General features: G+C 37.6%; 2 protein-coding genes and 1 long non-coding RNA gene across 5 annotated transcripts in view; 2 read left to right on the top strand and 1 right to left on the bottom strand.

Moving 5' to 3' along the window:
- The window catches only part of LOC144077678 (protein phosphatase 1 regulatory subunit 29-like), a 91,257-nt gene extending 89,436 nt beyond the window's left edge, over positions 1–1,821 (top strand). Inside the window, exon 11 of the transcript XR_013301065.1 lies at positions 1,559–1,821. The gene's annotated coding sequence lies outside the window, so the exon portion shown is untranslated. The remainder of the gene's footprint in view (positions 1–1,558) is intronic.
- Positions 1,822–8,761: 6,940 nt separating this feature from the next.
- Positions 8,762–9,834, top strand: LOC144077305 (uncharacterized). The gene is made up of 4 exons (XR_013300987.1): positions 8,762–9,300; positions 9,377–9,489; positions 9,566–9,619; positions 9,700–9,834. It is a non-coding gene; the product is annotated as an uncharacterized LOC144077305 (long non-coding RNA).
- Positions 9,835–10,043: 209 nt separating this feature from the next.
- On the bottom strand, positions 10,044–16,248 carry LOC144077300 (GTP-binding protein 1-like). Of its 3 annotated transcripts, none has more exons than XM_077604931.1 (14): positions 16,110–16,248; positions 15,564–15,747; positions 14,769–14,880; positions 13,964–14,144; positions 13,408–13,591; positions 13,164–13,328; positions 12,828–12,951; positions 12,461–12,575; positions 12,236–12,380; positions 11,865–12,047; positions 11,656–11,791; positions 10,963–11,141; positions 10,762–10,887; positions 10,044–10,344 (listed from the first exon to the last, which is right to left on the bottom strand). In XM_077604931.1, exons 1-14 carry the CDS (start codon positions 16,205–16,207, stop codon positions 10,213–10,215), a joined length of 2,064 nt encoding a protein of 687 aa, XP_077461057.1. In that variant the 5' UTR covers positions 16,208–16,248; the 3' UTR covers positions 10,044–10,212. The 3 variants fall into 3 exon arrangements, with proteins under 3 accessions (XP_077461057.1, XP_077461058.1, XP_077461059.1); XM_077604932.1 differs by having other exon boundaries at positions 16,015–16,145; XM_077604933.1 differs by lacking the exon at positions 16,110–16,248 and adding an exon at positions 15,868–15,989.
- Positions 16,249–16,392: the final 144 nt, after the last annotated feature.

Here is a 16,392-nt window from a genome sequence, read left to right as displayed (position 1 = left end):
GCATTGTGTTTCCAAAGCAACTTTTTGACAAGAAAGTTGACTTTAACTGCTGGATGTATCATTTTTGATACTTTTCATGCCATTTATTGACAGCATAATGAGGCTGCAAATAGCTCTACCACAAATAACAATTGCCAGTCGTCCACTCCGGCACATTCAACCTGGAGGCGGCAAAGAAAAAATAACAACTGATCGTTTCATTTAAATAAACCAAAAAAACGGCTTTGCCATATGTTGGGGAAAAATAATCTTAACTTTGGATGTTGTAAAGGAAGAAACTATGTAAAACTTAGTTCTTGGATGATTCTTAAGTATATATATATATATATATATATATATATATATATATATATATATATATATATATATATATATATATATATATATATATATATATATATTATATATATATATTCGGGAAATTTCGTTGTCACAGTAGCAAGAGGGTGAGGATGCAGGAATAGGAAAGGCATTTTAGACATAAATAGATAGGTAATAAGTAAGTTAATTAATAAATACATGAATAAATATATAAATAAATAAGCGTGTTGCTTATTTATTTATTAACTTACTTATTACCTATCTATTTATGTCTAAAATGCCTTTCCTATTCCTGCATCCTCACCCTCTTGCTACTGTGACAACGAAATTTCCCGAATACGGGATGAATAAAGTTATCCAATCCAATCCACTCCAATATTTGATGTACATAAAACAAATAAGCTTTGATATTTAAAAATGTAACATTTATTTATTGATTTTTATGACGCATTTGATGTTTACAAATGAATAGGCCAACTCCAAATGTGTCTTTGATGATCATGATAGCTTGTATGTAAAAGTTCACGAGAGCTCTTTAAATGCCGTAAATGGCCGCCGTAGAATTCGATGCGTGCTGTTGAGTCATAACTAACAATTTCAAAGTGCTGCCGTCTTGTCTTACTTTTCAACCTCTCGCACTCATGCAATTGTATAAACTGCTTCTCACATGTTTTCTTATCTTTCTTTTTCTTGTTTCCCCCCAATGCCTTTCTTAGTATTTGTTTAATTGGTCTTCAGCATTCACCCACCAGCTGTCAGGGGGGGGGACAGCTTCATGCTGCTCCAAAGCAGCCAATTACTGCCCAGTCAACTGGCCCCCTACAGGACCCCTTCAGATAGCCGACGCCTCCCCGAAGTGTCTCGCCGCACTCGCCCAGTGACAGTGTGGGTCTTTACGGTCAAATATTGGGGCAGCTCTCCTGCCATCCTCGGCTTGCCTCCACTTAATGGAACTGACAAACAGGAACGCAGTGTTGTCAAGGGAGGAGGGGGCAGGTTTGCTGATTCCGTAGCAAACAACAAAGTGTGAGTCACGGCTAATGGAGCGCATTAAACGTCAGGCACGGCTGCAAACGTCCAAATTTAAGGTCAGAAAGTAGCACCAGAAAGGGGGAAAATGTTTTTAAGTTTGACTTTATTGGCGTACTCTTTCGTTGGAATGACCTCAAATTTTCTCAGTTTGTGTAGAAACGCTTCAAGTTTTTGTGTATAATGTTTTGCATTTCTATCTTTTCAGGTTAAATGCCGTTCACTTCAAAACAAAGGGCATTTTGTGTGTTAGAGTATGCTCGGACACACTCACCCAAGACAGCGCAGCGTGCCTTCTTCACAAATTTTGCAAAGAAGGCACCAACTACAAAACAAATTAGGACTTGGCACCCCAAAAATTTAAGAAAATGGCCGGAATGTGCGTTTCCATACTTGCTCTTCTAAGACTCTTCCAAGGACTACGCAGAAAGGCTTAACGAACCCGATCCACTGTCTCTGCTGATGTTGATGGACGTCCTGGTGATTTAGGTATGAATAAGCAGCCCCTGTCTTGAATTTTTTTGAATGACATTTCTTAACCTGAAAAGATAGAAATGCCAAATGTTACGCACAAAAACTTGCTTGACCGGACGTTTGGTTGCCGGACTTTTGGTCGCCGGACTTTTGGTCGCCGGACGTTTGGTCGCCGGACGTTTGGTCGCCGGACGTTTGGTCGCCGGACTTTTGGTTGCCGTCTTTTGATCGCCGGTCTTTTGGTCGCCCGGACCCAAACAACGGGCGACCAAAAGACCGGCGACAAAACAAGGTAAAACAACACGGTTTACGCATCAATAAAAGCCAACAATGGCCCTGAGCAGTTTCACTGAGCGGACGTGTGAGTGTATAAGAGTTTTTATGTACATGAGTTGTCCCCTTAGGAAGGGACGTCAGTCAGGGTCTTAACAAGTTCTCCAACAAAACACAATAAAAGTACAGGAAATTTGGAGCTTTTCTTTAGCCTAATAGTTAATAGGGCATTAAGTATGACAAAATAATAATTTGCAGTTTGTATTTAGGGAATTTGAGCAACAATTTTAAATGGTAATTATCAATAACCTTCCAGGCGACCAAATATCCGGCGACCAAAAGTCCGGCGACCAAACGTCCGGCGACCAAACGTCCGAGTACCAAAAACTTGAAACGTTTCTACACAAGCTGTGAAAATTTGAGGTCATTCCAACGAAAACTGTCAAAATTATTGGCATACAAAAAAGGGCCAAACATTTTGGAACAGCCACGTATAGCAGTGCCTTGATTTAAAAATGTAATATATATTTTAACATTATCTCTCTTAACATTAAATTCCCATTTACAAAGCGAATAGCCAATAATCAACGACGTATATAGTTTAGTAAAACAAAACAACCACATACAGAAACACATCTGACATGACATATTAAACAAATATCTAAAAAATATATATAACAAATTATAATGTATGAATGGCCCTAAAAATTCAACTCACTTTTGTTTCCCGCGTAGTAGAAGTGTCCTCACATGTATTCTATTCATAAATCAAATGCAAAAGCAAAAATTCTGTGTGATCTCCACTGTCATTTTTATTCTGTGGCTGTTTTAATTAGGACCATCGAGGCTTTCTCGCACAAGAACTGAGGATCGATGCTTTTTTTAATCCCAAGAGGCCCAGGCGTGTAAAGTATCAAATATGCATGCATGGGAGTATAAAAAAGAATGCTCGCTAGTATATAGGACTATGCTAACGAGAGGATTGATCCCTGTGAGGGAATATTTGGACCTTTTATCTAAGAAGATGAAGGACGTCGTGTTTAATAGATTAATGCTCGCTCTGCCGATAGAATAAAAATAAATCTCATGCATTTAGCATATTTCCATTTTGGGGTTTTCATTTAAATTAGAAAATGACCGCCTGTACTTTTTTTTCCCTCGCTTTTGTTCACAAAAAAATAATAACAAAGGAATAGAGTAATAAAACCAAAACATCTTGAGATCCAAGAATCTTTTTTTAACTATAGAATTTTAATAAAAACTTAATAAAAACTTAAAAACACCCCTGGTGATCCAATAACTCATAAAAAAAAAGTCATTAAAATGTCATAGTGAACTAGTATTTCTTTTTCGGGTAGGGTAGCAAAACAAAAGACATTTATCTCTTAAATTGAAATGGCAGAAAACATTGTAAAGTATAGTTTGTGTAATAGGCTGCTACATAAAATAGTATGCTCGAGTATTTATTTTGAAATATGATGAAACCACATTTGGCTCTATTTAAAAGTGTGGTCATTATCAGTGCACTTTTAATATCGACTGATTTTGTTGTATATCCAGTGAGAGAAGGTTTTACTGTACATCCTATGAAGAAATAGGCATCCCTGCAAGGTATGTTTATTTATTCATCTGGAATCAACTGCAGGAAAAATGGCTTTGGGCATTTACTTTAGTCAGCACACTTTTCCCCTCTTTCTTTCTGTGGTACCAGACCAGCATGATGAATCCAAAGGGGCCTCGTCAGCACTTTGTTACCTGCCACACCAGAGAACCTATGTGAGTGTGCACACACACGCGCACACACGCTTTTTGTATTACTTGCTAACCTCTACAACAGTTAGAAAAAAAAAAGACAAATAGGAACTTGAATAGACCAACCTAAGGCTTTGAAAAAAGGCCATGTATAGTAAGGCTTTAAAAAAAAAAAAAAAGAGAGACCATGTATAGTAAGGCTTTTTATTAAAGAAATGACCATGTATAGTAAGACTTTTTTTCTTAAAAAATGACCATGTATATAGTGAGGCTTTTTTCTTAAAAAATGACCATGTATAGTAAGGCTTTTCATTTAAAAAAATTACCATGTATAGTAAGGCCTTTTTTCCTAAAAAATGACCATGTATAGTAAGGCTTTTTTTCTTAAAAAATGACCATGTACAGTCAGGCTTTTTTCTTAAAAGAAACAACAGTATAGCAAGGCTTTTTTAAAAAGTGACCATGTATAGTAAGGCTTTTTAATAAAGAAATGACCATGTATAGTAAGACTTTTTTTCTTAAAAAATGACCATGTATAGTAAGGCTTTTTTCTTAAAAAATGACCATGTATAGTAAGGCTTTTTATAAAAGAAATATGTCCATGTATAGTAAGGCTTTTTGATTAAAAAATGACCATGTATAGTAAGGCTTTCCATAAAAAAATGACCATGTATAGTAAGGCTTTTTATAAAAAAAATGACCATGTATAGTAAGGCTTTTTATTTAAAAAAATGACCATTTTTAGTAAGGCTTTTTTTCTTAAAAATGACCATGTACAGTAAGGCTTTTTTCTTTAAAGAAACAACATAGTATAGTAAAGCTTTTTTCTTTAAAAAAACGACATAGTATGGTAAGGCTTTTTTTCTTAAAAAATGACCATGTATAGTAAGGCTTTTTTCTTAAAAAATGACCATGTATAGTAAGGCTTTTTGTTCCAAAAAAATGACCATGTATAGTAAGGCTTTTTATTAAAAAAAAAGACCATGTATAGTAAGGCTTTTCATTTAAAAAAATTACCATGTATAGTAAGGCCTTTTTTCCTAAAAAATGACCATGTATAGTAAGGCTTTTTTTCTTAAAAAATGACCATGTACAGTCAGGCTTTTTTCTTTAAAGAAACAACATAGTATATATAGTAAAGCTTTTTTCTTTAAAAAAACGACATAGTATAGTAAGGCTTTTTTTCTTAAAAAACGAAATAGTATAGTAAGGCTTTTTTATTGAAAAAAACGACCATGCATAGTAAGGCTTTTTTCTTCAAAAAAACAACATAGTATAGTAAGGCTTTTTTTCTTAAAAAATGACCATGTATAGTAAGGCTTTTTTTTCTTAAAAAATGACCATGTATGGTAAGGCTTTTTTCTTTAAAAATTACTATGTATAGTAAGGCTTTTTTTCTTAAAAATGACATTTTATAGTAAGGCTTTTTTCCTTTAAAAAATGACCATGTATAGTAAGGGTTTTTTTTCTTAAAAAATGACCATGTATGGTAAGGCTTTTTTCTTTAAAAATTACTATGTATAGTAAGGCTTTTTTTCTTAAAAATGACATTTTATAGTAAGGCCTTTTTTCCTAAAAAATGACCATGTATAGTAAGGCTTTTTTTCCCTTAAAAAATGACCATTTTTAGTAAGGCTTTTTTTCTTAAAAATGACCATGTACAGTAAGGCTTTTTTCTTTAAAGAAACAACATAGTATAGTAAAGCTTTTTTCTTTAAAAAAACGACATAGTATAGTAAGGCTTTTTTTCTTAAAAAATGACCATGTATAGTAAGGCTTTTTTCTTAAAAAATGACCATGTATAGTAAGGCTTTTTGTTCCAAAAAAATGACCATGTATAGTAAGGCTTTTTATTAAAAAAAAGACCATGTATAGTAAGGCTTTTTATAAAAAAAATGACCATGTATAGTAAGGCTTTTCATAAAAAAATGACCATGTATAGTAAGGCTTTTCATTTAAAAAAATTACCATGTATAGTAAGGCCTTTTTTCCTAAAAAATGACCATGTATAGTAAGGCTTTTTTTCTTAAAAAATGACCATGTACAGTCAGGCTTTTTTCTTTAATGAAACAACATAGTATATATAGTAAAGCTTTTTTCTTAAAAAAAACGACATAGTATGGTAAGGCTTTTTTTCTTAAAAAACGAAATAGTATAGTAAGGCTTTTTTATTGAAAAAAACGACCATGCATAGTAAGGCTTTTTTCTTCAAAACAACAACATAGTATAGTAAGGCTTTTTTTCTTAAAAAATGACCATGTATAGTAAGGCTTTTTTTTCTTAAAAAATGACCATGTATGGTAAGGCTTTTTTCTTTAAAAATTACTATGTATAGTAAGGCTTTTTTTCTTAAAAATGACATTTTATAGTAAGGCTTTTTTCCTTTAAAAAATGACCATGTATAGTAAGGCCTTTTTTCCTAAAAAATGACCATGTATAGTAAGGCTTTTTTTCTTAAAAAATGACCATGTACAGTCAGGCTTTTTTCTTTAAAGAAACAACATAGTATATATAGTAAAGCTTTTTTCTTTAAAAAAACGACATAGTATAGTAAGGCTTTTTTTCTTAAAAAACGAAATAGTATAGTAAGGCTTTTTTATTGAAAAAAACGACCATGCATAGTAAGGCTTTTTTCTTTAAAAAAACAACATAGTATAGTAAGGCTTTTTTTCTTAAAAAATGACCATGTATAGTAAGGCTTTTTTTTCTTAAAAAATGACCATGTATGGTAAGGCTTTTTTCTTTAAAAATTACTATGTATAGTAAGGCTTTTTTTCTTAAAAATGACATTTTATAGTAAGGCTTTTTTCCTTTAAAAAATGACCATGTTTAGTAAGGCTTTTTTTCTTAAAAAATTACCATTTATAGTAAGGCTTTTTTTCTTAAAAAACGACATAGTATAATAAGGCTTTTTTTCTTAAAAAATTACATAGTATAGTTAGGCTTTTTTATTGAAAAAAAAAAAACGACATAGCTAAGAATCCAATCTGATAGTGGGAGCCTCCATCGACCTGGCCACGACGACTGATGTCGGGGACTCCAGCTCGGTGACCATTTTCTTGGGCAACAGCCACCCCTTCTATTTATGTTCAAGTGAGTACTTTGAAAGTGACTTCTTCGTAAGGCTTTTTTTCTTTAAAAAATGACATAGTATAGTAAGGCTTTTTTTCTTAAAAATGACATCATATAGTAAGGCTTTTTTCCTTTAAAAAATGACCATGTTTAGTAAGGCTTTCTTTCTGAGAAAACGACATAGTATAGTAAGGCTTTTTTTCTGAAAAAAACGACATTGTATAGTAAGGCTTTTTTTCTGAAAAAAACGTCATAGTATAGTAAGGCTTTTTTCTTAAAAACGACATAGTATAGTAAGGCTTTTTTTCTTTAAAAAAACGACATAGTTGAGTTAAGGCTTTTTTCCCCTTAAAAAACGACCATGTATAGTAAGGCTTTTTTTCTTTAAAAACGACATCGTTTAGTAAGGCTTTTTTTCTTTAAAAAACGACATAGTATAGTAAGGTTTTTTTTCCCTAAAAACGAGCATGTATAGTAAGACTTTTTTCTTTAAAAAACGACATAGTATAGAAAGGTTTTTTTTCTTTAAAAACAGACATAATATAGTAAGGCTTTTTTCTTTAAAAAACGACATGGTATAGTAAGGCTTTTTTCTGAAAAAACGAAATAGTATAGTAAGGCTTTTTTTCTTAAAAAAACGACATAGTATATTAAGGCTTTTTTCTTAAAAAACGACATAGTATAGTAAGGCTTTTTTCTTTAAAAAAAACCGACATAATATAGTAAGGCTTTTTTTTTTAAACGACATAGTATAGTAAGGCCTTTTATCTTAAAAAACGACATAGTATAGTAAGGCATTTTTTCTTTAAAAAACGACATAGTATAGGAGGGCTTTTTTTCTTTAAAAAAACGACATAGTATAGTAAGGCTTTGTTGGAAGATTCCCCCCGGCCAATCGGATCGTTGTTTTTTTAAAGAAAAAACGACATTTTGCAGTAAGACTTTTATTTCTAAGAAAAAAACGACAACCTGTAGTAAGACTTTTATTTTTAAGAAAAAAACGACAACGTGTAGTAAGACTTTTATTTTTAAGAAAAAAAGACGTATAGTAAAACTTTTATTTTTAAGAAAAAAACGACAACGTGTAGTAAGACTTTTATTCATTTTTTTTTAATTGCTTAATGTTTGCTACATTAATGACCCTCCTTTTCTTCACAAGGGCCCAATCCTCCCCAGTCCTCAGAACCCACTGACGCCCCTAAAAGTGAAAAACTAAAATCTCATAGTATTTCTCACACTTAACTTGTCACTGACTGCAATCAGATCCTTGCTTAGCGTCGCCACCTCCTGTCCAAGTAAAATATCATGCACATTTTTGTAAAAGACATACGTTTTGCAATCAGTTGTGCAACACAAGTATGCACCCTTATTTTGAAATCAATGTACTTTAAGTATTAATTCCAACAATCCGAAAAAGCAAGGACAAAATCAACTATTCTAATTAGAGTTGCATTATTTCTGCCATTCTTTTACATACATGTATATGTATTTTTTTCTTTTCCTGAGCACCAAATTCAATTATGCATGTGCATCTTTATTTATGAAGACATTCATCTTGTGCCCCACCAGGTTTCATCCGCTTTTTTTATTTGTAGTTGTTTACTTCCAAGGGGGCTGATTAATTGCCGCATAATGGCGGCGTACCTCGTTAAAATTGTCTGAAAAGTTGTGTACAGTTCCTGTGGAGCTTTTACCGTGGGGACAAACCTTTAAAATAAGATGTAAGAACACTTGATTCATTGGCAGGGAAACTCTCGGAATGCCTTTCAATCAAAACATATTGAGAAAGATTTGGCCATACACATTTAATCATTGAACATATCGGCCGTTGGTCATGACTGATAGCTTTGCTGGAGTTTCAATCAGTTGCCCTTCCTCTGGGGAATCAAAATGCAAATTCCATAAAAAGAGGATATATGCTAGACGCATCTAGGGATGCTTTCTCTAGCGCTTGGTATCAGTCAGCCTGTTACGTGTTGATAAACAGCAAACAAAAGAGGGATGCTGCAAATTATCACGACACAAAGCCAAGGTACAGAAAATTACTCCTAACTTATACTTACACCCATATACATGCGGAACCAACATCTTTTTCATATATGCCCGTTCACAAGGTGTACATATATTTGAAAAGTATTACATTGAATATATAATTCATACAAGCCACCTCATGTTCCAGTGGTTCTTCCGCCTGACTTTGGTGTGGGCAGTCTGGGTTCGATTCCCACTCGGTGGCAGTGTGAGTGGTTGTCTGTCTCTCTGTGTGCCCTAAGACTGACTGGTGACCAGTCTATGGTCTCGTCAGCATTTTGCCCGAAGTCAGCTACAACCACCAATCAGCTGCTCCAGCAACCCCTGCAAGCCTTTCGAGGATGGATGGTATGGAAGATGAACACTTTATACTAATATTTTGAGTAAGTCACTAGTTAAGTTTTAACTGACATTATGCTTCTAGGTCTCTTGGGCTGCCTCGTGGTGTAGAGGTTCACTCATCTGACTTCATTGCAGGCAGGTGGGGTTTCGAGTCCCGCTGGTGGCGGTATGACTGAACCCTTTCGAGGATAGGCGGTAAGGAAGATGAAATCTTTATACTAATATGTTGAGTGAGTCACTAGTTAAGTTTTAACTTACATTATGCTTCTAGGTCTTTCTGAGCTGCCTTGTGGTGTAGAGGTTCTCTCAACTGACTTCAGTGCAGGTAGATACGGTTTCAAATCCCACTGGTGGTGCTATGACTGTGAGTACAGATGGTTGTCTGTCTCTCTGTGTGCCCTATAGCTGACTGGCGACCACTCTAAGGTGAAGTCTGCCTTTAGCCTGACAACAGCTGGGTTAGGCTCCAGCAACCACCACAACCTTTTCGAAGATGGGCGGTATATGGAGAATGAATGAATGAAAATTCAAACAACCAACACTGGCTAAACGGGTAAGTTATTACAACAGGTTTATTTAAAGCATTTACAACACAAACTGCAGAAATTTGTTCCATTTATGACACTATTTTTACATTAAGTACACGATAAATTGGGCCAACTTCAGGAGGGAACTTTAACATAGAGCAAAAGAATGTGTAACTCCTCATCCCACACATTTCAGTGAGGTAATCTGGAAAACTCCATGTGTACTGTTAATATTTTTTTCATTGTTTTGTACAAAAATAATGACTGATCATAGTTACATTTGGCATATTTTGGGAGAAAACAACTACTTGCTGAAGACTTCTAGCGCAGTGTTTTGTTTTGTAGATGAAAGTTGTTGTGTTGATAGCAGGATGGACATGTACAGTTGCTTCTAAACAATGCCCATTGCTGCCGTTGACGGGGTTGCAGTGGGGACTGGTGGTGTCAACATCACTATGTTGGTACTTCCTTTCCCTCGGTGCCTTTGGCCGCCTCGTCGCCGTCCTCCGCCTCCCGTTTTGAGCTAATAGTACAAAAAACATGTATTAAGCTAACCAATCGGTCAACAGGCCCCCCTGATAGGAATTGTCAGAAGTATCCCCTCTCACGATTACTAACGATAACATTTTCTGAACCTCTTTATCCTCACTAAGGCCGCGGGTGCCGGAGTCTTTGGAATGTGGGAGAAAACCGGAGTACCCAGAAAAACCCACGCACGCCCGGGGGAACATGCAAACTTCACACAAAAAGGCCTGAACCTGGAGTTGAACCCAGGTCCCCCCACTGTGAGGACGACGCACTAACCACTCAGCAGACTGGCCGCCAGCTACATTGCATGTTAGAAATACGTCGAAACAACCTCCCAAACTGATTGACCCTCTTGCCACTGATGTCACCGTGATCTGAAAGCAAAATAAGAAGAGTGGGAAGGCGTACTCACCGCAAGTGAATTGGAGTTGGGACTGCTTGGCCGTGCTTCGTCTGCTCCTTCCTTGAACATTTTCTTGCCCGCCAGCATTTTGGCCTGCTGCGCCTTGGCTGCCTGCGTACTAACCGACTGCAGGAGCTGAAAAGAAAGAATTTGTTTGAGTCACCGTAAACAAGCACCTCCAACGTCATGCGGTGGTGCCAAGATGGCTACCTTGGTGATGGTGCCCACGGCTTTGGTACGGCCCTCCCGGAACACCAGCTTGTGGTCGCAATGCAAGTACTCTGGCGTCTTGATGAAGCGGAAATGGACCGCTGCCTTGTCGCCAGTCCTCAAGCAGTCTTTGTTCATTGTTAAAATGGTGGCTGTCTGTCTGATGCTGCCGCAGTGGACTAATTGGGAGCGGTAGAGAAATAGTTTAGCATGAGCGGCAAAGACTTTAAAAGTTTCGAAAGTAATTGTGGAAGATGAAACAAGACATACTCAAAGACAATTTAGCAGTGAAGACAGATGAAATGCAATGTTACTCTGCAAACTGTGACAAAGTAGTTAAAGTAGACAGTGAAAAAACAGCAGTAGGTTAGAGGGAGAAAACAGCAAAAGATGGAAAACATTTTCAGCAGTGACAGACAGCATTGTTAGTGTGATTTTGGAAATGGTGGCAAAGTTGTGCTGGAAAAGACAGGTAAAAGCTGTAGCAAGAAAGCGGCAATCATAAAGAGAGAACAGGCTCCAGAATCAGCAGGAGATTTAACGAAGAGCAAAGTTGGAGAATGATTTCAGCCCAATTGTGAAACATGTGCACGGTGTCAAAGTGGTGGAAAGACTGAAAAGACTACCAGCGTGAAACGATGAGAAAACACGGGCAAAATATTAACAGAACTGTCGGAGAGAATTAGCGCTCACCCATGGCCTGGTAACGCGGTGATATCGTGGTGGGGTGGTGCAGCACCAGAATCTCTGCTTCAAACTCCCAGGTGGCTTGTGGCATGAGCTTGGGAGAGACCATCACCATGCCTTTCCGTATCGACGAGCGCTTGATCTGCGGAGAAAATACAACTGAAATGAGACATGAATCTGGAATCCTGCTTTGGCTCAAACAGTCTTGCACTCACCTTTTTGAGTGCAAAAGACGCCGTCTGCCCACCTCGCACCTCCTTGACCGGCATTCTCTTGCGATGGATGGACTTGACAGTGATTGGGATGAAGACACCCAAAGGGTCGGGACCCAGGAGAAGTGTGTCATTGAGGCTGATTCTGCCACGCAACGTGGTGCCCGATACCACTGTGCCCACACCCTGGGAAGAGAAAAGTCACTTAGTATAATGGAAACATTGCATAAGAGAAATTAACCTATTTAGAAAGAATGCGGTGTAAAACAAATCACAATAATAAAGTTCACAGCACTCTAAATCAATTGTCCCCCAATATTAATAATGTAAAAAAAAATAACACCAGTTCCACTTTAAGGTTTGATCCTACATACCGGTACGGAATACGTGTCATCTATTTGGAACTCTGCGGGCTCGTTGTCATTAAAGGCAGTCCTGGAGGAGAGCAGGTTGAGGAACATTTTCAGGAGGTCCATGTTTTCTCCCGTCACATTGGAGATCTGGAATATTGGACACATCCTGGACAACAGAGGGCGGGGGATGGTTAAATCTAACACATATTTACAATTCCCTTAACTGTTTTGCAGAGCTGAGCTGACCTCTCCGAGCTGAAGTTTGAGGCTGTGACTATGACGTCATCCTTGTTCTGGACCAAAACGGGGATCTTTCTGCAGCCTGGAGACTTTAGTAGCCGTTGCAGTAGTTTTAGTGTTTCTGGAGACATGCATGAACAGGGGACATGAAAAAAATTATCTATCTGTTGATCCTTCCCCTAGTCTAGAAAATAGTAACTGTATGGAATACAATAATAATTTTAATAAAAGTTTGACTTTAATAAAGTGTGTCTTCATTATGCTGGGAAACTCCATGTTCTAAGAATTGTCATGCACATGTTGGACATAGAACTGTACTATATCCCAACATGAGAATACTACATAGTGAAAAATACATGAGAGAAGTATCTACCTTGCAGAATGTTGGCGGGACACATGTCTATCTTGGTGACCACCACAAATACGGGCACGTTTAAGGCCAGCGCCAGGCCCAGATGCTCTTTGGTCATGCCTACGATGCCGGCATTGCTGCCAACCTGGGGAAAAATGCAGAAAAATGATTTTTGTTAGTTCATTCTGTTGTGTAATTGAACCAAAAGTGAGTAATTCAATTATCAATTCAGTTTTATAGCAAAAATGATTAGAGCTTCAACAATGAAAATTATAAAATGCTTGATTAAAATATGGAATGGCCATAGGTGGCACTTTATCCATCTTAACCAAGAGGTTTTTTTTGTTGCAAACTTACCATAAGCATGCAAAAGTCAGGCAGGTGTCCGGTCATGCCGAACACCGTGGTCTTCAGATACTTTTCGTGGCCCGCCAGGTCTATGAAGGTGATCACCTTGGACGACTTCTCACAAATTGTTGTCCAGTCCAGGCTGCCACCATGACTGTCGGGCTTGTTGACAACCTGAAGGATCGAGAGGGCATATGGTGTCTTCCACCAGATTGGGGAATGTTTAAAAAGATGGTTTGTCTTCTGCATGTACCTGGCCTTCATGGTCAAAACCCAAAATGTCATTGCCCACACTGCTGGTCCTACCACTCTCCATCTCATGCTTGTGCCTGAAGAGCTTCTGGCGCGCGAAGCCCCGGCCGTTGTCCAATTCACCGTGGGTCAGTACACCAAGCAAAGTGCTCTTTCCGGCATCAACATTGCCCACTACAGCAACCCTGGATGAAAGAAATATGATGAGAAATAATTAGTGCCTACCTTCATTGATAATATAATTCAATGTTACGCCTATGGGTTTAGTGCTGCCAAATTTAATCGAGAAAAGCCACATAATTTACAGAAACAAAGTAGCGGGCCAGACAAAATGGGATTGAGGATTCGTAATGAAAATGGCATTATTGTTTTACTGTGTCGATTACATGACCAACTAAATGCGAATAATTGGATTAAATAAAGACATGAATGTTGAACGTGCAGCAGGTGTATATTTGCACAAGCAAATGTTTCAAAAACATTTAATTTAGACAGTGAAGACCTAAAGGTTGTGGTTACCATAAAACCTACGGACTAATTGAAATCAACACACCCACCTGACTTCTAGAAAGTCCTGTTCGCCCACACGGCGTCGGATGAGGTAGTCGTAGATCTTGCCGCCGGCTTCCGTCCGCTCCCTTAGTGGGATGAGATCAGCTTCCACTTGTTCGCACAGCGACTGCACGGTGGCCACCGATGCCTCCATGTCTCCGACGTTCAGGCCATAGTCACCACCATCTGAAAAGCAAACAGCACACAAATCAGCAACTTAGACTGGCCTTAGCCTTAAGCTACAATATCTTCTGGAAATGGAAATCTGCTAGACTATACAAGAATAGTCCCACATTGTAATGTAAACCTGCTCCTACAAGAGGATTGAGGAAAATCTGCGGTGCTACACACTACAAAATTCTATCCTAACTGCACTGGGCCTACACATGATAATAAATAATGAAAACAAAGGAGCGGAATGACACATGCTGAGCATGTTGGAGGATATATTAAACATTTATGGAAATTGCTATACTGCAGTAATCCCCGCCGGGATGGTTCGCCATTTGTACTTGTCAGTTACCGACCGTGGCGCTGCAATTGCCGAGCACATAACATTCAAGTGAATGGGGAGCCACATGCCACTTTTAAACTGAAGTCTTCAATGAAAATGCTTGTCACGTCTGAAACAAAAAAGACATCCCGCGACTCGCTGAACTTGTAAAATGTCAGCTCATGAAAGTGGACCTGAAATAAAACTTTGGCATTGGTAATAATAAAATGAAATTAAGGAGTGCTGTAAAGGTGCTCCCCAATTTGGGGGGACTGGACGGCGACTTGGACACATTAGATTGAATTAGACCATTTTACCTGAGCCCATTCCGACCACAAAGATGGTCTCCCCGCATCCCTCATTTAGCCGCTGATGTAGGTGTTGCTGTAGTGCGTCGTACTGTTCACCTGTCGGGCTCACCAGGATCATCTGAAATAAATTAAAAATGTGAATTAATTATGTTACATGAAATTCAAAACTTTGTAATATTACAGAAAATCTGTAGCTGTAAATATTCCTCAAAGTCAACATTACAGAAAAAGTGGGTTTTTTAATACACTTTAATGAGAATTAATTCAGACTCATCACATTTTTTTCTGGGATTTTAAGTAATTTTGAGCAGTAAAGCGGGTTGCATGTTTGAATCCTGGATGCGACTTTTGGCTGTTAAAGTATTTGTGAGCAAGATATTTATGGCAGAGACATACCAAATTGGATTAAGATTGAAATTGAAAATGAGAAAATAGAAAGGAAATCCTATTAGAAATGAACAAAACATGTATCAGTATTATATATAGTAGTCACATTTTTTAAAAATCTGCTATGAGGTAGTTGACATGGCACACAAGGAGGTTTGTAACGATCTGAATCAATTGTCAGTTTAACTAAATTTAGAATTGTTTTAAAGTGCCTTACGACGAAAACACTGAGTTAAATTCCAGTCCAAAACAATTACAATGCAGTATGTATCATTAAAATTGGGCAGCCAAAGGGACACGTCACGTGTATCATGTTTCACGACCAGCACACAACCTATGGATCTATAAGCTTAGAAAAGTATTTTAACATACATTAACGATCCCAAAATGTTAATCAAATCAAGTGAGGCCTACCTTGTTGCTCAAGTCCAAAACTTCTGGGGACTCGCCGTTGTTGCCCCCCACGTCGTCGAAGCTCTCACATGCAGCGTCGTCTGCGGCTTCAAATCCATGGTCGGGGGCAAACATACACGCCGGGACAGGGCATTCGGCAGCGATCGCCGCCGACCCCGTCGTCACCGACGACGCCATTATATGTCTGTCAAAAAGGACCAAGAAAGGACAAAGTTAAGACAAGTTCGCGGCGGACATTAGCCGCTAGTTAGCTAAATACATTGAAAAGTCCATTTAAGTTAGCCAACGAGCTAATATTACACACATTCTTCCAAAGGAGTAAGAACTTTCTAGATGTTTTTGGTGTCATTGCATGTCTTTCCAACCATATTTATTTTTGACGAAACAGTTGATGAATCAAGATTTAAGTATGTTTAAACTATCTTTTAAATGGAGATTAAAGTGTACCTACTTCCGATTTAAATTGGTTGTTTACTATCCTTGGGCTTGGAATATATAATGTGTGCGTTGGACTCGAAGAAACGACCAATCACAAAATACGCTCACTCTATTGGCTGGAGGAAGAGTTGGGTTCTGTCTACTGCCCAATGTGTTGCCCTCGCTTGTGCCTGAAGTAAAATCCGAAATCTTGACGGACGCGTCATCTGCTGTCACATGATTGGCTGCAGGGCACGCACTGCTGCCACAAAGTAGAGGGGTACCGTTGTGCGTTATGAATTCCCTAAAAATGAGATAAAGACAAATTAAACCGATAATTGAAAAAATCGAATGTCACAAAAAATTATATTAGTATTTAACTTTTCAAAAAAAAAATCTAGATTGAAAGAAC

Source organism: Stigmatopora argus, chromosome 7 (assembly GCF_051989625.1).
Source record: "Stigmatopora argus isolate UIUO_Sarg chromosome 7, RoL_Sarg_1.0, whole genome shotgun sequence".
Taxonomy (NCBI): Eukaryota; Metazoa; Chordata; class Actinopteri; order Syngnathiformes; family Syngnathidae; genus Stigmatopora; species Stigmatopora argus.
This window is presented reverse-complemented; position numbering and strand designations above follow the sequence as displayed.

What these genes read in the sequence shown, in the direction of transcription:
- LOC144077300 (XM_077604931.1), bottom strand. Translation starts at nt 16,207, where the DNA reads ATGACGCGTCCGTCAAGATTTCGGATTTTACTTCAGGCACAAGCGAGG. An exon ending in CTCTTCCTCCAGCCAATAGA is followed by an intron (nt 15,748 to 16,109) that starts GTGAGCGTATTT and finishes CCTTTTTGACAG; the next exon opens with ACATATAATGGCGTCGTCGG. An exon ending in CTGACTTTTGCATGCTTATG is followed by an intron (nt 12,952 to 13,163) that starts GTAAGTTTGCAA and finishes ATTTTTCCCCAG; the next exon opens with GTTGGCAGCAATGCCGGCAT.